Here is a 21,715-nt window from a genome sequence, read left to right on the forward strand (position 1 = left end):
TAGGTATTGCTGTCTCGGTACATTCATATTCATTTTTTACAAAAGAATATTTGCTTACAATTTCAAAAATCACCCCCTGCCTGAAACTAACCAATGAACAGAGACCAGCCAGCAACACACACACAAAACACGTTGTCAATCAAATTTTACTTATTGGTATGCAGAGCAATACTCTGATTTGAAAGCAAAAAATTGGAGAAAGAAGAAATGTGCAGTATGCGAATTAAAAGGATACTGGCTTCAGTTCAGCAATAACTGAAATTAAGCTGTGCAGGCAAAAGGACCTAAGAGAGGAAAACACACACTGGGCATTTGGAAAGCAAGTAGAAAAATCAAGTTTTATTTTTTTTCCCCTTTACCAAATCATTTTTGCAATTACAAAATAACATGGTACAGGTCAGGAAACCCTTTGAAGCCTTTTACACAAGAAATTCATATTAAGGTATCCTTTGGACAAGACAAAGAATTGCCTTTGGACAAGACAAGGGCAGAAACTTGGTATGCGAATGGAGGGCAGTCGTGCCCACAGAAGATTTCAAGCTTCCTCTATTGGCTCTCCATGACGGTTCCCCTCTATTGCAGCCCGGATGTCATCCTGTGGAAGAAGAACCACTACTTTGATAGTGGGAAGTGGATATGGGAGGGCCCCTCTTACCTAGGGTTGCCAACCTTCAGGTGGTGGCTGGAGAGCTCCCAGAATTATAAATGATCTCCAGGCCACAGGGATCAATTCACCTGAAGATAAGACTCCCGGACATTTATAGATCACTGAAGCCTCTCCTCAGGCTCCACCCACAAAATAGCCAGATATTTTCCAATCAGGAGCGGGCAACCCCTACTCTTAACTAGGATGGTATCCAGGAGTGGGGGAGGATCTAATGATCTGAAGGGAGGAGGGAAGAGATCAATGGGGGTGATCCAAGCTGTATTCCAGAAAGAGTTGTACATTTTCCTGCTCTGGCTCCAAGGACTAGAAACTTGACTTAAAAAGAATACCCCCCCCCTGCTATGAACATGGAGACTAGAAACTTGATTTAATAAGAGAGGAGAGACGTAGAGTTTCTCGCCATTTTCATGCGATTACCTAAGCAGCTGGATTATTTCGTTATTTAGAATCCATATTCCTACAAGACGTCAGAATTACACAGAAGTGGAAGAGACCACAAAGGGCCATCCAGTCCAGCCCCCCATCTTCTCAGGGATTTAAAATGCACACACTCCTGAAAGGTGCTCATCTAATCTCCTCCTAGAAACTTCCTTCGCTAGCAGGGGCTCATCCAGTCTCCTAAAAACTTCCAATGTTGGAGACTCCACTACAGAATCCATCTATGAACAGCCCTTGAATTCAGAACATGCTTCCTAATCTTTAGGAGGAATCTCCTGTCCTGTAATCCAGTTCTCCTAGTCCTTGCCTGTCTCTAAAGTTGCAGTAAACAAGTTTGCCCCTTCTGCAACATGTCTACCTTTTACACAGTTAAACACAGCCATGCTATCACCTCTTGCCCTCCTTCTCCAAGCGGCACATACCCAACTCTCTCAACCTCTCCTCATAAGGCATGGATTCCAACCCCTTGCCCTTCTCTGAACACGCTTCAACTTGTCGATATCCTTCATGAACTCCTGTGCTCCGAACTGGACACGATACTCCAAATGAGGTTTAACCAATCCGGACACTCACCACCTGGCCAAGACATTTCAGCACTGGGATCAGGCGCAGCAATTCTTCATCCCTCGGATTTCCCAGCCACTTTGAGATCAATATCACATTGGAAGTCTTAGAGGAGTGGAAGAGAAATAGAGAAACACTTTTTTTTTTAGGGGGGGGGGTGTTTCCCTATATTTGTCCACACTAAAGAGCAGAATCCACTTGATGATTTTGGCAGGCTCTGATCCTGCAAGTTTGGAGCTTAAAATATAAGACTGGATTGTGAGGCTGAAACTCCCCCCCCCCCCAAACAAGCTGAGCAGTGCTCTAAGGCAGGGGTAGTCAAACTGCGGCCCTCCAGATGTCCATGGACTACAATTTCCAGGATCCCCCTGCCTGCGAACGCTGGCAGGTGGCTCCTGGGAATTGTAGTCCATGGACATCTGGAGGCCTGCAGTTTGACTACCCCTGCCTTAGAGCACTGCTCTAAGGTCTACTCAGCTGACATGTGGCCCACAGAAACAATGCCGCCAGTATAAGGCCAGAGTTTGAGCCAGCCCCACAGGAACCTCTTGGCTTAGCTTGCTTTTTGTGGCCAGGAGCCTTCTAAAGCTGGGAACTTCCCCAATTTATAGAATCATAGAGCTGGAAAGAGCCATACAGGCCATCCAGGCCAATTGCCCTGAGTCCCTACCTGTACCAGGCTCATGGGAATTGTAGCCAATGTTTGGCCTCCCCTGGCCTAAAGCATTCAGGATAAGTATCTGTCCAGCTGCTGCTTGAATGCCACCAGAGAGAGAGAGTTCATCACCTCCTTATGCAGCCGATTCCACCACTGAACTACTCTATGAAAAAAATTTCCCTGATATCTAGCCGGTATTGTTCTACATGTAGTTTAAACCCATTACTGCGGGTCCTAACCTCTGCTGCCAACAGGAACTGCTCCCTGCCATCCTCCAAGTGACAACCTTTCAGATACTTGAAGAGAGCAATCCTCTCATCTTTCAACCTCCTCTTCTCCAGGCTGAATGTTCCCCTCAGCCTTCCCTCACAGGGCTTGGTCCCCAGCACCTGGGATCATCCTCGTCACTCTCCTCTGCACCCTCTCAATTTTGTCCATGTCCTTTGTGAAGTGAGGTTTCTAGGACTGCACACAGGACTCCAGTTAAAGGGCCAAGTGGCTCCTACACAAAGTGTGACAGCTTCTCCCCTGAGGAGGCTTAATTGTCACTTTTGTGAGAGCTGATTGCATGGATTCGGAAAAAGAAAGGCAACTAGTTTGCTTTCTTCTTATTGCTGAGCACCCTGCCCCTCAGGTGTCCTGGCATACCTCCTTTCTCCACTAAGGACAGCTCCCGCCCAGAAGGAATTTGTCTTCCCCACCCGAGAAAGACACACTTAAGACCCTGGTTCTCCTTGTAAGCTGTCAGCTCATCAGAAGGAAGGCTGCTACATTTTAGAGACTAGATGCATTAAAATGGGTGATCAACTTAAAAAGTGCCCTACAATTAACACATTTGCACACACACAAATTCCAGGGATTTGAATATATCTATTTACAGAAAAGAGCCTCTGGTGCAGAGCGGTAAGCAGCAGAAATGCTGTCTTGAAGCTGTCTGTCCATGAGGTTGGGAGTTCGATCCCAGCAACCGGCTCAAGGTTGACTGAGCCTTCCAAGGTTGGTAAAATGAGTACCCAACTTGCTGGGGGGGGGGTAAATGGTAATGACTGGGGAAGGCACTGCAAGGCCGCCCTGTATTGAGTCTGCCATGAAAACGCTGCAGGGCATCACCCCCAGGGTGAGACATGACCCGGTGCTTGCACAAGGGATACCTTCACCTTTTAATTTACAGAAAATGGCATGTATAGCAAGGAATGCCTCTTCCCAAGAGATGCCTCCTGCATCAAAAGAAGATGCTTCAGCCGTAGCCCCACATCCCTCCCCTTGAAATCCAATTAGCCCCCATGAGTATCCTTTTGTACAAGACAATGTGTGGATTGATGTGAGAAGCGGGTTGGCTTCTGTATTAATCTGCTTAAGAGGATTTTCTCCCCAAAAAACAATTCTGTTCTGATTCCCTTAAGCATCTGCTTGGAACGTCACTGTCTGTGATCGTTCCCACTGTATACAATGTGGTTCAGTCGGGCAGTTCCCCTTCTTTATGCTTCAGAGCAGGGGTAGTCAACCTGTGGCCCTCCAGATGTTCATGGACTACAATTCCCATGAGCCCCTGCCCGCGTTCGCGGGCAGGGGCTCATGGGAATTGTAGTCCATGAACATCTGGAGGGCCACAGGTTGACTACCCCTGCTTCAGAGCAATGGGGAAGAGGGGAGAGAAGGAGTTGACAACTGAGCTAGACACTCACCTGGTAAGGAAATGCTTCCAAGCAATTTGCTACGGCCACGATCCTGGCCAGGTCTCTCTCCAGTACAGAAAGATCCCTTATGTAGTAGCCCTGGCTACATAGGCAGTCTTCTTGATACAGCCGATGTCTGCTAAGGGTGAAAGAGGAGGAAGCAACAATTACGCTCATTAATTTATCCATCAGTTGGAAATCTTTAGATGTAATGCAAAAGATTAATCAGGAACGGGTTTTTTTTTTTAAAGTAAAAATGATAAGACAATATAAGAAAAAGAATTGGCTTTTATAACTCACTTTTCCCTACTCAAAGCAGCTTACAATCACCTTCCCTTCCTCTCCCCACAATGGACACCCTGTGAGGCTAAGAGAGCTCTGACAGGACTGCTTGGTGAGAACAGGACTATCAGGACTGTGACAAGCCCAAGGTCACCCAGCTGGCTGCACGTGGAGGAGGAGTGGGGAATCAAACCTGGCTCGCCAGATTAGAGGCCCCTGCTCTTAACCACCACAAAGCTGCAGGTGGCTCAGAATAAAAATCAGGAGAGCCATTCCCCCTCTCACACGTGAAGGCATGCCTCTCTTCAGGAAAGCATCTGTGTACTTGGCTGCCTTGTGATGCCAATAGAGATGACTCAAACAAAAGTCTCAGAAATATGAGATGCGATGTTAGAGTTGCCAACCTCCAGACTGTGGCTGGAGACCTCCCACTATATTACCACTAATCTCCAGGCAACCGTGATCTGCTCACCTGGAGAAAATGGCTGTTTTGGAAGGTGGACTTCATAGCAATGAACCCCACTAAAGTCCTTCTCCTCTCCCAACACCACTCTCCTCAGGCTCCTCCCCCAAAACCACCAGGTATTATCCTACCCTAGTGATGTTGAACTAAATACAAGGACTGTCCCTCCCTCTTCTACCCAACCCACCCACCCTTGGCCTAGGGCAGCCTTTGTCAACCTTTCTACCATTGAGAAACCCGAAACATTCTTTAAGCTCTGAGAAACCCCAGAAGTTGTGTGATCGTACAGAATATGGTTGGTAAACATAGCTGTGGACACGCCTACCCAGGGCTCCTCCCCTTTCCATCCCCTCCAAGCCCATCATTGGCCATTATGGGAGGAGGGGGAAGGATGACATAACCATATATGCTCATTTCACCTGATAAATGTTTAACAAATTAAAAAAATAAATCACAATTTTTATTAACTCCCACCCATTCAGGAAACCCTTCCAGGACCATCAAGAAACCCCAGGGTTTCACAAAACCCTGGCTGAGAACGTCTGTCCTAGGGCTATCAACCTCCAGAAGCTCTCGGAGTTATAACTGATCTCCAGATCATGAAGATTAGTTCCTCTGACTGAAAGGGCTGCTCTGGAGGGTGGATTGCATGGCATCAAATCCCTGCTGAGCGTCTTCACTCCCAAGGCCCTGCAACCCAAATATCCAGGAACTTCAAAAGCTGGAGTTGGCATGTATGTCCATTGGCTCAGAGTCTGGCAAGAACATTATAACCTGATCAGTTTTCTCTGTGCTCCAAAGGCCTCCAGAATTTTATCAGCATAGTCCTGTTTGGCAGTTGTGAAAATGAAGACCTAAAGGTAGGACAAGAAAAAAGTCTGAATATTTCCAGCCCATTGTGGGATAATTCCTAACAACCCCCCACCCCCTTATTCAAGGCTGAAATCACATGGAACATTTTCCCATTGGTGGAACCTAGTACATAATATTTGTTTCTTCTCTGTTGCTGGGAGTTCTGCTTTCAGTGTACTTCAAGCATTAGAGGAGGGACTATTGGCTAGCAATTGTAACATCCTTAGAGCCAAGAAACATCCCACCCCCAGCCTCCTTTAATTTTTTGTCTTAAAAAACCCCAGTAAGAGTACATCTTTAATAGATCTATATTTTAAGATTAAAAACAAATCCCGCTAAGAAATATTGATGAAGGCTTTCTTGTTTAGAATACAAGCTTGAGAGACAAATGCAGCTTGGGAGACAAATGCAGCTCAGATTGCATCCAAACTCAGCTCTGGGAGCACATGGGAGTAACTAGGGTTACCAGGTCCTGCCAGCCACGGGCAAGGCATGGGGGGCAAGGTTGCCAGATGCAGGTTGGGAAACTTGTGGAGTTTGGGAATAGAACTTCAGGGTGACAGGATCCTCAGTGGGATGCAATGCCATAGAGTCCACCTTCCAAAGCATCTATTTTCTCTTTTTAAAACAAGATTAAAGATTTTAACTCAGATAATAAAAAAGACACAAAAAAGACAATAAAGGGAAAAAAAGGAAAAGCAGCTTCAGGCCTGTCCTGGCCCCCACCTGGTGGAATGAGCTCCCTGAAGAGATCAGGGCCCTGCCTGAACTCCCAGAATTCCACAGGGCTTGCAAATGGGAGCTCCTCCGCCAGGCATTCAGTTGAGGCCAACCGATTCAACAACATCCATGGATTCCCCCCCCCCCTCGGACACCCCCCTCACGATCTGAACCCAAACCGAAAAACCTACGGGATCATAGTTAGAAAGTTATTGCTGTTATGAGGAATGTTACAATGCTTGTTACCTTCAGTGATGGAACCCACTATTATTGTGGTTGACGTTATGAACTGTGCTGTGTTATCCCTATGTTTTGTGTAAACCGCCCTGAGCCTCATGGGAGAGTGGTACAGAAAGATAAGAAATAAATAAAACAAATAAATGACAATGAACGTTTACGTTTCGAGTAACCAGACCATAAACTATAATCTAGGATTCAAAATTACTGATTTATTTCAACATTACTTCTTTTAATTAAAATTAAAATTATTTCCACATTTATTTTCTTTAAGCTCTAAGGCAGCAAATCCTCCCATTCTTTTTTTCTCTTTCCTGCAAGAAGTCAATAAGGAGTTTCTAATTAGTCATAAAGGAAGTAGGCAATTATAAACTGCTTTGAGACTCCTCCGGGTAGTGAAAAACCGGGTATGAAAAACAACTCCTCTTCTTAGAAGGAGCCAGATGACAGGAGTTAAGATGCAATATTTTGCATTCCATTTATTAATAAAGGCTTGCAACAAAACCAGTATTTGGGCTGCCCCCCTCCCTCCCCAGCATGCAAATAGTGGGTGAGGGTCTTTGAGGGAATAGCTACTTTGGAGGGTGCTTCTCTAAAGGAGGCTGAAGTTGGTGACTTAAGAATGAATACCAAATAAGTAACCAACCTCCTATTCTTCATGGCATCATACCCTTCATGGCATTGTCCCTTCCCAAACTCCTCCATCTCCAGCCCATCAAGGATCCAGCACAGGGAGCTTTTTGCTTGTGAAGAAATGGGGCTGCGGGGGAGGCCCTTTGTGTCAGCAGGATGCTGGGCCATCTCTATGCTCTCATAATTTGCAAGAAGGAATTATTTGCAAAATGGGAACACAGGGTTAGTCTCTCTCCCCTCAACAGGCCCTGGCACCATTTAGGCCGCAAGGTAACATTAACATACCTCATAGATTTGGGCAAGTTCTGACAGGAACTCTTCAAGATGGGGCCTCAGCTTAAGGGAAACCTCACAGAAACACAAACGGCAAGACAATGGATGAATGGGATAATCCGGGGTTCCCCAGCCTTTTTCAGCCAGGAAGTCTGAGTCAGCAGGGTGGGCGCAGCCACAAAATGGCCGCTGCAGAAGGTGGAGCCTGCCACAGTTTACCTGCAGTCACACAGTGAAGATCCTTGTGCTGTGATCCCTACCGCCGCCAAAGCAAGCTTTACAATTCTACGCACCCAGTCATATCTCCAGTGGCCAATCCCACCCCCTATCTGGCCCACTTTTTAAAAACACTTGAATCAAGTGACTTGATGGGCACCAGAAAAGGGGCCCATGGGCACCCCGTTGGGGCAATTAGCACCCTATGTGGAGAGCTGGCATGCATTGGATTAGGACCTAGGAGAATAGGGTCTGAACTCCCAGGCCAGTTGCCAACCTGTAGGTCAGATGGAAGATGGGTGGGGTAGGGTGGTGAGAGGTGGTAGGGGAATTGGGTTGGGAGTTTTAATTGTAGGATGTTTTAATTTTTGGTTATGAATTTTTAAATTATTTTGTAAATTGTCCTAAGCCTGCTTGTAGAGAGGGGTGGTCTATCCATCTAATAGTGATAGTGATAGTGATAGTATAGAATCATAGAATCATAGAATCAAAGAGTTGGAAGGGGCCATACAGGCCATCTAGTCCAACCCCCTGCTCAACGCAGGATCAGCCCTAAGCATCCTAAAGCATCCAAGAGAAGTGTGTACCCAGCCTTTGCTTGAAGACTGCCAGTGAGGGGGAGCCCACCACCTCCTTAGGCAGCCTATTCCACTGCTGAACTACTCTGACTGTGAAATTTTTTTTCCTGATATCTAGCCTATATCGTTGTACTTGAAGTTTAAACCCATTACTGCGTGTCCTCTCCTTTGCAGCCAACGGAAACAGCATCCTGCCCTCCTCCATGTGACAACCTTTCAAATACTTAAAGAGGGCTATCATGTCCCCTCTCAACCTCCTTTTCTCCAGGCTGAACATTCCCAAGTCCCTCAACCTATCTTCATAGGGCTTGGTCCCTTGGCCCCAGATCATCTTCGTCGCTTTTTTTCTCTGTGGTCTTTCCCAAACCCGGTTTGGTGCAATTGTTTCAAGAAGCCTGCAGTGAAACAGCCTGCGTATTCTGTGTCAATAGGAATGGCAGCCATGGGGGGGGGGGCTTAGAAAGTGTGGGGAAACTTAGCCTGTGGACGACAGTGATCGTGGCAGGGAGACAGAAAACCATTGTCATGTGGATGCAATTAATCCTCCCCCCACTTCTTAAAGCCTGCCCCCACTTCTTCCTTTCCACGCCCCCAGCAACAGAAGCAGGGAAGCCACGAGGAAATAGTAATAGTAATAGTAATAGTAATAGTAATAGTAATAGTAATAGTGTATTTATTAGCCACCCTCTCTCTGGCAACTCAGGGCAGGATACAACAATCAAAATTACATAAATAGAATAAAATCAACTGGAGACTTAATTAAACTGATTGCTTAAAAACATTAAAACTATTTCAGAATTTTGCCTGTTTTTCACTATCAGAAGGGGCAGGGGGTGGGTCATAAGACGCTTTAGCTGGAGTAAATTTGGTGGATTTCCAGAAGGAAGGCTAGCACTTCCCGATGTCATTCTGGCCTTATCTGTAGGTGGGTGAATGTCCCATCCACCAAATGAATGGACCAACACTGTGAAATCCACCTTGAGTCCAAGTGAGAAAGGCAGACGACTCATAACATAAATAAAACAAATGTAGCCATAAAGGGAGAGTATAGCGGCTAAAATGATGCAATTGGATCTGAGAAATCCAGGTTTGATTCCCCACTCATGACATGGAAGTTTGCTGGGTGAGCTCAGGACAGTCATGCCCTCTCAGCATAACCTACCTTGCAGGGCTATTGTGAGAATAAAACAGAGGTGAGGAGAACAATGTAAACCGCTTTGGGTCCCCCCGTTGGGGTGAAAGGCAGGGCACAAATAAAGTAAAATAAAATATCATGAATGTATCTAGATCCCTAGACAAGTCACTGCTGGATTGCAGGAACAATACAGTGCTGAACAGAGAAGGAAAACTTTACTTCTTTGAATCAATAAGCTGTCACTGTAGCATTTTGCATTTGTTCATGCCTAGGAGAGCCAATGGGAAATACTTTATAAAGGCTTCCCATAAGGGCCACATGTGCTCATTTTGATGACGAGCATCACCTAGCCTGAATTAGGGTTGCCAGCTTTGGGTTGGGAAATACCTGGAGACTTTGGGGGTGGAGCCAGGAGTGGGTGGGATTTGGGGGGGGGCAGGGAAAGGCGTCAGTGGAGGATAATGCTATGGAGTCCCCCCTCCAAAGCAGCCCTTTTCTCCAGGGGGACTGATCTCTGCCACCTGGATGACCTGCAAAATGGCTGGATTCCCAGGTCCCACTAGGAAACTGGCATTCCTAGCCTCTAAATACAGACAGAGGGATAGAATTCCAAGAAGATTCCCACTTTGGGGTCTCAACCCAAGGCAAGCTGACTGACCTTATAGGGTTGGCCCTGGAAAGGCATGGTGAACGTGGAGCCATCGTCCCAGTGAGCCGTCAAAGAAGACACTGCTAAAGTTCCCTCCTGCAGGGGTCCAGAGGAAACAATGCTGGAAAGAATTGGCAATCTGCCTGTACATGGTTCTCATGCTTTACTAGGCACAAAGGGATGTGCTGCCTCCACCAGGTGGCACCCAAGCACATTGAAACTTGGAAGGAGATATGAAGAACATTACCTTATTCTACTGGTGACTAACCTGTGGCTCTCCAGATGTCCATGACTACAATTCCCATGAGCCCCTAGAAGGGAGAGCCACAGGTTGGTCACCCCTCTTTATTCCATTTTCAAAACTGCAATCAGGCCAGTCCTCTTTGTGCTCCACAATAGCTATGCACCTCAGTCTTTTGGTCCAATCTACAATACACAGCCTTGGCCCCTTCTTGCAGCTCCCTGCTTATTCCAGTTTCCTTCTCCTTAGTTCCTTTTTGGCCCTCTGAACTCCTTTCTCAGACACTCCCCTGCCCCCACTCCTTGCTGTCTTCAGCACATCTCTCTGCCCATCCCTGAGCAAATGATTCTTTCCCCTCCCCATAAGCAGAACTGGCTCATCAACTTCCCTCAGCGTTCCTGCACTGTTTGCCAACCTTCCTCTTCTTGACCATTTCTCTTGGGACAGCTAGAAGGTTGCAAAGAGCATCCCTGCAGCTCCACAAACAGGGACTCTGCGCAACATGAATGAAAGCCTTGACATACAATGTGTTCAGAGCCCATTTCTTGAGCCCTGTATTGCGGTTTGGCGGAAGTGGGGTGGACAGACAGGAGAGAGGGCCCAGAAATTGATGGGGCCCAGAAAGGGGAATGCCACGGCCCATCCCTGGGAAACCAGACATTTGAAGGCTGTGCCTCTCGGCTGCGTACAAGGTTATCCCCCAAAATCTTACCAGTTCCAAGACCAGGATATTCTTTGGGGTTCGGCGAGTCTTCATGGGGATTTTCTTATTCCTCTGGCATTTCTGGGTGGTTTCTGGGTGGGGGAATCTAAGTGGGGAAGGAGATGGAATTGCAGAATTCTTCCTTTATAAGTCTAGTATATTCTTGGCTTGGATCCTGCTCCCCCCACCCCAGTCTTCTTGTGCTCTTCTGAGCATTCCTTGTTGGCACAACTGTCAAGTGCTGTCAAATCACAGCTTTTTTATGACAACCATGTAGGGTTTTGAAGATGAGAGACTAGCAGTGGTGGGTTTCCATTGCCTGCCTCCATGTCACGATCCTAAATTTCCTTGGTGGTCTCCAGCCAGGGTTCAACGTTGGTGTCAGAACTACAAACAAGCCTTTCATGTCGACCCCTCCAGCCACACCCTCTCCTCTTCTTCCTCTTAACTTGTACATCACACAGTGGTGTGTGTGTTTGTGTGTGTGTGTGTGTGTGTTGAGAAGCACTTCCATGGGCCGCCATCTGCCCTTCCCCTCTAATCACTCAGTATCACTTTTTTAAAATTAAGGGAACAATTCTAACCTTTATATGCTATTTATCTGCCCTTGAGTTTAACCTAGGCCCATTCCATTCACATTGGATAATGCATTTTCAGTGTGCTTTTGCAGCTGGATTTTCCAGTGCAGAACAGGATAATCTACTTCTGAAGTGCATTATCCAATGTGTGCGGAATGGGCCCTAGGCTCAGTTTGTAAGATGTTAGTCTTAAGATCAGAACGTTATGGGTGCAAACCTATATGTGGGGTGTTAATTGTTCCCCAGGCCAATTCAGTTTACTTTTTTTTTTTTTTTGCTTTGGAAAACATTATACAGTCATTTTAAAAATATGAGCAACTTTAAGAATCTCTCCTTACAATTTCAAAAGGCACCCCCTTCCTGAAACTGATCAATCAACAGTGTGGCACAGTGTTGGTGGAGGAGGTGCAGCCTTCCAGGGACAGGGGGGAAAGGGGGGGAGAAAGTCCGATGGGTCGTTCTGCTTGTGGATTTCCCAAAATTGGGACAATAGGAACTTTACAAAACTGGAAAACAAACTGAGCCTTGAAGGTGGAAGGAAATGAGCCATGTAGAAGGAAACCGAAACCTGGGCCACTTGCGAAGTGAAAGTGAGTTATCATGCAGAAAATAAAAATATACCCGACAGGAAAGCATGGTAAAAGCAAAGGAAAACTCCGGTGCATAAAAGACCTGGTACCCTTCCAGAGTTGGCTTAGTTCCAGAGACCGCTTTCTGTGCCCTGTTTGATTTCTCCAGAGCTGAAAACACGGGAGAGGTCAGTGGCCCCACGGCATACTCACACATCCATAGCATCGACTTTGGCAGTCATGTCTAGCTGACCTGCTCTCAGATTTGGAGATTCACTCCTCAGCTTCCCTTTGGGCAACTGGAGCGTTTCTGTGTCTGCAGGAAGCACATTTTGCATTCAGAGCAGGCCCCCATGCATTCGGCGATGTGGCAACAGTGCCGGAGCAGCATTGCAGTTTGGGTTGCCACCTCCAGGTCAAATCTGGAAATCTTGCAGAATTACAACCGCCTGCCAGGCAACAGGTCTTTCCCCCTGGCTGCTTTGGAGGGTGGCTTCTTTGTAGAGTAGACCAGTCCAGGTTAGGAAACACCTGGAAATTTGGAGGACTGAGTCTCAGGAGGGCAGGGTTTGGGGAGGAGGGGGTCTTCAATAGGGTATAATGCCACAGAGTTCACCTTCCAAAGCTGCCATTTTCTCCAGGTGAACGGATCAATTGCAAGATTTCCAGCCACCACCTGGAGGTTCGCAACCCTTACTCTATAGCAGGGGTGGCCAAACTTAAGGCTCTCCATATGTCCACATGCTGGCAGGGGCTCATGGGAATATTGGTCCATGGACATATGGAGATCTACAGTTTGGCCCCCCCTGCTCTGTAGCATTATACCTGGCTGAAGCCTCTCCCCAATCCCAAATCTCCAGGACTTTCCCAATCTCTAGGTGGGCTTTGGAGATCTTCTGCTATTGCAATTGATCTTCGAGCAACAGAGATCAGTTCTCCTGGAGAAAACGGCTGCTTTGGAGGGTGGATTCTGCGGCGTTATACTCCATTGCAATCTTTCCCCCAAACCCCACCCTCCTTCAGTTCCTCCCCCAAAATCTTCAGGAATTGGCCACCCTAGCCTTGACTCTACCTTTTTTAGAAATTCTCTACCACCGCCGTATCTGAAATTTATTGCATTTTCAGGAGCTACTCTCCACTCACATTGGATCAGGAAGCAGTTCGGTCACTGGATCCCAAGCAGCCTGCGAGCATTTGCATCTCAAACCAGATCCTGCAGAGGATCATATCCAGGATCTCCCTCCCTTCTCACTACTTCCCCCACATACTCTGTTCTACTCAAGCACTAAGCGGCTCCATCATAACCTGCATTCTTGTTCATGCACAAAGTCTGTGGGTGCTCAAAGACTCCCACTGTCGGAAAGTCCCCTGTTTTGGCTCCTCGGACAATCTCTTGTTTATACGCCTGGCAAGGCGACTTGTAGTTTTGTGGACGTGTTTGCTCTTTTAAAAAGAGCTATAATTTATTGCAGACCGTCTCCTCTGTAACATTCCCACTTCTAACCTCTCTGACTCTGGTCTTTCTGTAGTTTTATATCCACAGATATCGGGACTTAAATGGCCATAACAGGCTAAGAATAGACAGGGATTTGTCTGGTTGCATCAGCTCTCCCACAGAACTGTTGTTTTCTTATTTTAAAAGGATATTCTAAATCCAAATGAAAAGATACTCTAAATCCTCATAAGTTGTGTCCTGTTTTAGCTGTCTTTTTTTTTTTTAGGAAGGGATCATATTTTCTGCAGTGTGTCAACTTTCTATTTTCTGCATCCTTATTTTCAGATTCTTATCCATTCATTTTTTTACCCTGCCCTTCATCCAAGTTCAGCTGCCATTTATGGTGTATTCATCCTTATTATTCTTTTCCCCAAAACAGACCTTGAGGTAGTGGGTTGCCGCTCTTCTGTGCCCACATCACACTTTTGGAATTTGGCTAGATTTATCCAACCCTCACATTGAGGATCTAAAAAAATGTCTCCTTTTTCTCAACAGTCATCTGCCCCTAATACAAGAGGAAGAGACTCCAGAGTAAAGCTGCTGATTGGGAATGGATATTGCAGACAGTGTGTGCAGTAGAGATAAGTAGCTATTGGCAGACTGACTATGTAGAGAGTGCAAAGCACCAGGCTGCTTAAAGAATAAAACAGTTTTATTTAAGAAGGGAAACAACTCTGTACAGAGAGAGATTTAACTATCTAGCTAACTGATCTCTGCTGTCATTCTTCTGATTCTTTTATATATAGATTCTTCACTACCTGAAGGAGTTTCCAAGCAGCTTACAATCACCTTCCCTTCCTCTCCCCACAACCCTGTGAGGTAGGTGAGACTGTGAGAGCTCTGGACTGCTCTGTGAGAACAGTTTTAACAAGACTGTGACCAGCCATCAATATGTGGAGGAAAATTGGCTCCCCAGATTAGAAACTGCCACTCTTAACTAGTACACCAAGTTGGCTCTTGTTCCAGCACTGGCTCTTATACCAGCGTTGCAGCAACTCCAGCAAAAAGGTCTTTCTCTGAGATCTTTGCACTGGTGCTAATCTTTTCTGTCTGGATTCTGCCTCTACGTTCCTTATTACATAGGTCAGCCGATCAAGCACCTGGCACAGGAGATGCCAGCCTAGTAAGATCAAGGCCTCCAAGTTGTGCTCTCCGTCACCAAACTCTATAATTTTCAGGACTTACTTTCCGATCCAGAGAAGGAAAAGTAGCTGGTAATTGGCAAGCAGACCTCCTCGGCGGAAGATGACGCCTTGTGAGATCCCTGGAAGTTCATTGCGAAAGGCAATTTCAGCAAACCGCCCGCTGGGGAGGGTGAGAGAGAGTTAGGGGACACCTTGAGGAAGGGTCCTTACAAAGAATCTGGCCAGCTCTGTTAATTTCATGCTTCCTTGGGGAAAGGACCCATCTTCTTGCTGTCATTAAAGCATCATAGGGATGGCTGTCAGAAGCTTATATTATCTAGGTTATGCCTAGATCCCCAGGCTAGAATAGTAGAGCTGGGACAGAGAGATTCTTTTTTGTAGTTTATGCTGCTATTTATTGTTCTGGTTATTGTTTAGTAATTGTTATGGGGGGTTATGGGGTTTTATTGTGATTTTTATGGCTTTTATATTGTAAACCGCCACAGGACAGCAATTGCCATGAGTGGTGGCATATAAATAAACAAACAAGTATAATGCTTTGCAGTTTGGAGAGTTGCCCGCTTGATAAAGCAAGGCTGTGAAAGTTGCCAAACCTACCTTTTGCACATTCTCCAAAGCATACACAGAAAGTTTGACTGGACTGATTCTGGATAGTAAAAGTGAGATAGCCCAGGAAATCAACCCCTTGTTCTCCCCCCAGCGCCTGTTAGTCAGAGGTTCCATTTAGTCACCACTGCCATCAGTAAAGGACAAGGGCTTTCCCCTCCAGGGATCTGCCTAATCCTCTCTGAAAGCCCTTTATGTTAGTGGCCATCACCACACCCAGTTTGGTGTAGTGCAGTGGTCCCCAACCTTTTTATCACCAGGGACCACTCAACACCGGGGACCACTCAATGCCTTTTACTGAGGCCCAGTGGGGGGGGGTAGTTTCCTCCTCTACTCTCAACCACTGCCCTAACGCTCTCTGATGGCTATGGTAATGTTTAAACATCCCTTCAAAATAAGATACAGACAGCCACAACAATGAAGTGTGTTGTAAAGGGCTGGGGGGGATGAAGTAAAGGGCCAGGGGAGGGGGGGAGAAGGCGTCCTTTGGGGCCCACCTCCAATTAGTCGAAGGACCACATGTGGTCCGCAGCCCACAGGTTGGGGATCGCTAGTGTAGTGGTTAGGAGTGCAAATTTCTAATCTGGCATGCCGTGTTTGATTCTGCTCTCCCCCACATGCAGCCAGCTGGGTGACCTTGTGCTCGCCACGGCACTGATAAAACTGTTCTGACCCAGCAGTGATATCAGGACTCTCTCAGCCTCACCCACCTCACAGGGGGTCTGTGGTGGGGAGAGGAAAGGGAAGGCAAGCCGCTTTGAGCCTCCTTCGGGTAGAGAAAAGCGGCATATAAGAACCAGCTCTCCTTCTTCCTCCAGCGGCAGAGAGTTCCACAAGTGAATTATGCATCATTCAAAAGAAAGAATTCCTTTTACTTTTTGGAATCTTTTTCCCCTCGGTTTTCTTGGGTGGCCCAGAGTTCTAGTAGAGCAAGGATGAGGAAAATAAAACATTTATCTTTCTCTGCTTTCCTGTCCTCAACCTGGAGCTGGGGCTGTTAATGTCCCTGCCAGCAGAAAGTAATACCAAATAGCTCTCATAAACGTGCAGATTGCTAAATCCAGTTTGGGAAATTCTTGGAGATTTAAGGGCAGTGGCTTTTGGGAAGGGGAGAAACTTCAATGGGCTAACACCATGGAATCTACTCTCCAGAGAAACCATTTCCTCCCAGGGAACTAATCCCTATGCTCTAGGGATCCGATGTAATCCTGGCAGAGATCTTTGGACCTTACCTTGAGACCAGCAACCCTATGCTTGAATTCCAAGACAAGAAAACATAGGCCGCAAGAAACCTGGACAGGTATCACAGGGTTCTTTATCACTTTCAGCTGTTGATGCCCAATTACAGCCAGCTGCTGATATTTGAGGCTGATCTACTCCCCACAGGTAAGGTTCATTTGACTGAATCTTTCGTTAATTGTACTTCTCCAGAGAGCTGTACCCACTAATCTCACTTAGCAAGTTGGTTTAATGGCCCCACTTCGTAAAAACAAAGTATCTGTTTCTCCCTGCTCACCAGCAGCATGATAAAGGTTGGCTCCTGATTACCAGGCACTTCCTGTTCTCAAATGCACGTTTGAAGTCCTGCTGATCTCTCAAATGGGACTCGCTTCCTTGTAAGCATAGATTAGGGTTGAAAAGCCATCCCTGCGTTCAGCAGTAAGGTAAAGGTAAAGGTATCCCCTGTGCAAGCACCGAGTCATGTCTGACCCTTGCGGTGACGCCCTCTAGCGTTTTCATGGCAGACTCAATACGGGGTGGTTTGCCAGTGCCTTCCCCAGTCATGACCGTTTACCCCCCAGCAAGCTGGGTACTCATTTTACCGACCTCGGAAGGATGGAAGGCTGAGTCAACCTTGAGCCAGCTGCTGGGATTGAACTCCCAGCCTTATGGGCAAAGCTTTCAGACGGCTGCCTTACCACTCTGCGGCACAAGAGGCTCCTGCATTCAGCAGTACTGACTTCTAAATGTACCAGAACTGCTGCAATCATTACGAAGACCTTCTGCTTCAAATGTCAGTGGGGTGTCCACATGTTCAAATATTCCTTGTGGTAGGGGGGATTAATCCCTGCAGGCAGAAAGCGGATAACTTGGTTTTCTATATGCAGGGAGCCAGCGTGGTGTACTGGTTAATAGCGGTGGCTTCTAATCTGGTGAGCTGGGTTTGAGTCCCTGCTCCTCCATATGCAGCGAGCTGGGTGACCTTGGGCTCACCACGACACTGACTGAGCAGGAATATCAGGGCTCTCTCAGCCTCACCTCCCTCACAGGGTGTCTGTTGTGGGGAGAGGAAAGGGAAGGTGATTGTAAGCCACTTTGAGACTCCTTCAGGTAGAGAAAAGGAGCATATAAGAACCAACTCTTCTTCTTCAAGTTCACTGAAATGTTTTGCAGGAAGTACTTGCACATTTTTCTGAGCCATTTTGGAAGGGCTAATTTCAAACATACTGATGTTAAAAAGTTTCCCACTTTTGTACTGGCAGTACACCTGAGCACTTCGGAGCAGCCTGAGATGGAGGGAACTTAGCAGTTGACACTTTTCCTGCTAAGGAAGCAGAGCAATCTTGACAACTAACCCCTGCACATTCAGGGCTGCAGAGCAGAGGGCCCTGAAAAAAGGTGTCGAACTGTCCCCTGTGACCTTGATATGTCCCCTAATACAACTGTGCAAGTTATATCCCAAGCAGGCAGCAGAGGGAGCCACAAGCCTTCTAGGGACTGGAACAGCAAAGGAAGACGATTTGGGAAGGTTGCAGATATATATGTTAATATTGTGCGTTTTTTTTAGCGTTTTCTGCAAAGAGGGGGGAGCTGAATATGAGGGAGAGATTCAAACTACATTGGTGCTGCAGCAAAACAAAAGGTAGCTCTTTTTTGTGGGGGGGGGGAGAGGAAGGGGATTGCACAATGCATCCAAGAAGGAATCACATTTGGGAACTTTGGTTAAATTGTTACAATGTCAGTAGACAGCACCCCTCTTTGTGACCTATGCAGCAAGTTCAGAGAGAGAGAGAGAGAGAGAGAACCTGTTTCTCATAGTGGGAATTATTTCCAGACTTATTTCTCCCTAATAAATCATCCACACTCTGAACCTCTCTTATAGTGATTGTGGAGTGTCAGCAGCTCAACCACTCTACCTCCACTTACAGCCAGCTGGGTGACATTGAACTAGTCACAGTTCTCTTAGAGCTCTCTCAGCCCCACCTACCTCACAGGGAGTCTGTTGTGAGGAGAGGAAGTGAAGGCGATTGTAAGCCTTTGAGACTCCTTTGGGTAGTAAAACGTGAGGAAAAGAAAACACAAAAGGGGATAGTGTTTCAAAAAAACCAACAACCCTAAAGGTTAGGTGTCTACAAAATATAATCAATCCAATTATATTAACACTTCTTGTGCAGTTTATAAAGGGAAAAAGTTAAAAACATAGACAAGCCCATCATTGAAATAACATAATATGAACCATACAATGCTAGACCTAACAGGTTTTAACCTCCAAAAGGGTCTTCCTCAGAGGTCTAATCCTGAACTCATGTGATGCAGTAGAGAATGCAGATAGTAGTCAGTGAGATTTTAAAAAATGCAATTTATTCTCTCTTTGAAGAACAAGATCAATTAAAAGGGAGCTGGTAAGAGATGTCCATTTACCAAGAATGTCTCCTTCTCCAAAGCTGCTAGAAAGTTCTGGTGTGTGTCAGTAGCTTCTGTACATGTAACCCAAACCCTAACCTCATTTGCTTTCATACATCCATAGAATGTGGTCAAAATGTGTTAGGCCTAGCATTGTATGGTGCATGTTATCTTATTTAATTTATTATGAGCCTATGGGCTTTGTCTATAATTTGATTGTTTACATTTGTCTAGACTGTGATTGTTTATATTTTGTGGACGACTAACGTTTTGAGGAGCCTCTTGTGGCGCAGAGTGGTAAGGCAGCCGCCTGAAAGCTTTGCCCATGAGGTTGGGAGTTCAATCCCAGCAGCCGGCTCAAGGTTGACTCAGCCTTCCATCCTTCCGAGGTCGGTAAAATGAGCTCCCAGCTTGCTGGGGGGTAAACGGTAATGACTGGGGAAGGCACTGGCAAACCACCCCGTATTGAGTCTGCCATGAAAACGCTAGAGGGCGTCACCCCAAGGGTCAGACATGACTCGGTGCTTGCACAGGGGATACCTTTACCTTTACCTTTAACGTTTTGAGTCCTAAATTAAAAAGGGGGGTACAAAAAGCAAGTTTTTCTTCTTCCTCTGGGCAGTAAAAAGGGGGGTACAAAAATCCCAGCATTTCTTCTCCTTCTCTCATCCTTGCCCCAAATCTGTTAAATAACACCCCTGCACGTCCGGCATCCATTTTCATGGTCACAGTGTTAGGATTCTCATGTCTCTCTTCTAAGTTGCAGAAGGATTGGTTTCCTTTTTTGCCCTTCCCAGGAATTTAAAATGTTCTATTAACCCAGGGTTGGAGTGAGTTAATATCTAGCAAACAGGATTTAGTCACTGAAGCCTGCCTTTTTGCATTTCCCTATAAAGGATTATTTATTACATTTGTATACTGCCTTCCCCTGAACAGGTCTGTTCAGATATCAGAAGGAATTCATTCATAAATAAGACTGCCTACTTTGCAAGCAGAAAGGCCTTGGAAGTGAGTCTGTCTTTTCTCTCTCAGATAGACCTCGGAAAGAGGGGACGGGATTTCAAATTTAAAGGGAAAATTCCTATCTGCACGACTGGCCCATGGACCTGAATCTCTTTCCATGCTGAGAAGTTGATTCCTAGGAACGGAATTACACGTTGTGAGCCGGAACTTTTTGAGCATCTCGACTGGCAGGACCTGGGGTGAGCGTCTTATGCTGTTTGGCCCAGAGATGTCCTCATTTGCTGGCACCGTGGATCCGGAAGTAGGCGTACAGGTCCCTGGATCCAAACCAGCATCCTTGGGTGCTGCCAAGTCCTTTCCCACCGCTGCTGTTCACATCTTCCCTTCAAAGGCCAGCACAGTCCGGAGGGAGAGCACTGTGGGAAGAGTCCTCAACAATTGCAAATTGTCACGAAGCACAGCCTCCGCTCCCCTCCGGAGAGTTTTGTGCAGATAAAGGCGCTTCTCTTTTTGGTTCCAGATCACGCCTCTGCAGCAGCTGCCAACGGTTTCCCTCTCAGGTCCCTCACTGGTTTACTTTTGTGGTTCATAAGTCCAGAGGAGAAGCTGGCCTCTAATCCACTCAACACCCTCCTCACAGAAACCACGACAGGGACAGGCCTCGAGCCATTTACCTCAAGTGGGGCATTTTAAAAATTATCCTGAAAGGAAGAAAAAACAAAAGGATGGGCCCAAGCTCTCGCAAGTGGGGTAGGAAATCGCATAGGCCCTCCCCTCTGTGGCCTCACTTTCTCACACGGCAAACAAGAATACCTCACAAGGTTGTCGTGCTTTTGACGGTTTTTAAAAAAAGATTAAAATGCACTCGTGTATGAAGGCTACGGTTGCTAGCCTCCAGTTGTAGCTGGAGAAGTCCAGGAATTACAACTATCTTCAGACTACATAAATCTTTGATTTATTTAATACATGATTGTTCCACTGCTCCTGGAGAAAATGGCTGCTTTGAAAGGCAGATTGTACTTTAAAGGCATTATATCCTACGTAGGTCCTTCCCCTCCATCAATCCCACTCTCCCCTCCTAAATTCCACTTTCAAATCTCCAGGTATTTCCAAACCTAGAGTGGGTAGCCCTATGAAAGTGCTCTGTTTCTCCCCCTTCCTCAACATAGGCCAAAGTAGGAATGCCAGTCCTCAAGTGGGACTTGGGGAATCTCCTGTAATTTTAGCCCATTTTCAGACTCTAGAGATCAGTTCTCCAGAGAAAATGGCTCCTTTGGCAGGGTGGACTCTTTAGCATTGCATCCCACTGAGGTCTCTCCCTGCCCAAATCTCCCTGACTCCTAAGTCTCCGGGTATTTGCCAATCCAGAGCTAGCAACCTTACGCCAAAACATCCCTTCTGCATGCAGGCTGCATCTGCAGGAGCATGTCTTCCCTAATTTGACTGTGTCTCTAGCCAAAAACTGCCATTTTGATCTGAAAAATTTCCCCTAACAAGAGTTTCTTCTCACAAAGGGCCAAACTAGACATAACACTCGAACACACATTTTTAAAACTCCCAGTGGCAGAGTTAAAGCGAAAGCAGTGGGGGAAGAGATAGAACAGAGGGTTTGTTTTTTTACACTGTCTCTTCTGGCCCAAACAGTTCTTCTCTCATCAGGGACCCAGGGTAGAACTTTTATCCTCGGTGACCCTGAATTAAAGAAAGTAATCACCACGTTATTCGATTTCCATTTTGATATTTAGCACTT

General features: G+C 46.4%; 1 protein-coding gene across 10 annotated transcripts; it reads right to left on the minus strand.

Annotated features, from left to right (window-relative positions):
• Positions 1-311: 311 nt before the first annotated feature.
• LOC143835156 (CTD small phosphatase-like protein 2) lies at positions 312-16,762 on the minus strand. Of its 10 annotated transcripts, none has more exons than XM_077332356.1 (10): positions 16,611-16,762; positions 14,813-14,932; positions 12,346-12,448; positions 10,995-11,091; positions 10,051-10,137; positions 7,476-7,538; positions 5,523-5,602; positions 4,013-4,139; positions 1,679-1,774; positions 312-595 (listed from the first exon to the last, which is right to left on the minus strand). In XM_077332356.1, exons 2-10 carry the CDS (start codon positions 14,901-14,903, stop codon positions 536-538), a joined length of 804 nt encoding a protein of 267 aa, XP_077188471.1. In that variant the 5' UTR covers positions 14,904-14,932; positions 16,611-16,762; the 3' UTR covers positions 312-535. The 10 variants fall into 10 exon arrangements, with proteins under 10 accessions (XP_077188471.1, XP_077188472.1, XP_077188470.1 ...); XM_077332357.1 differs by having other exon boundaries at positions 1,679-1,747; positions 4,013-4,142; XM_077332355.1 differs by having other exon boundaries at positions 4,013-4,142.
• Positions 16,763-21,715: the final 4,953 nt, after the last annotated feature.

This window comes from Paroedura picta, chromosome 4 (assembly GCF_049243985.1).
Source record: "Paroedura picta isolate Pp20150507F chromosome 4, Ppicta_v3.0, whole genome shotgun sequence".
Taxonomy (NCBI): domain Eukaryota; kingdom Metazoa; phylum Chordata; class Lepidosauria; order Squamata; family Gekkonidae; genus Paroedura; species Paroedura picta.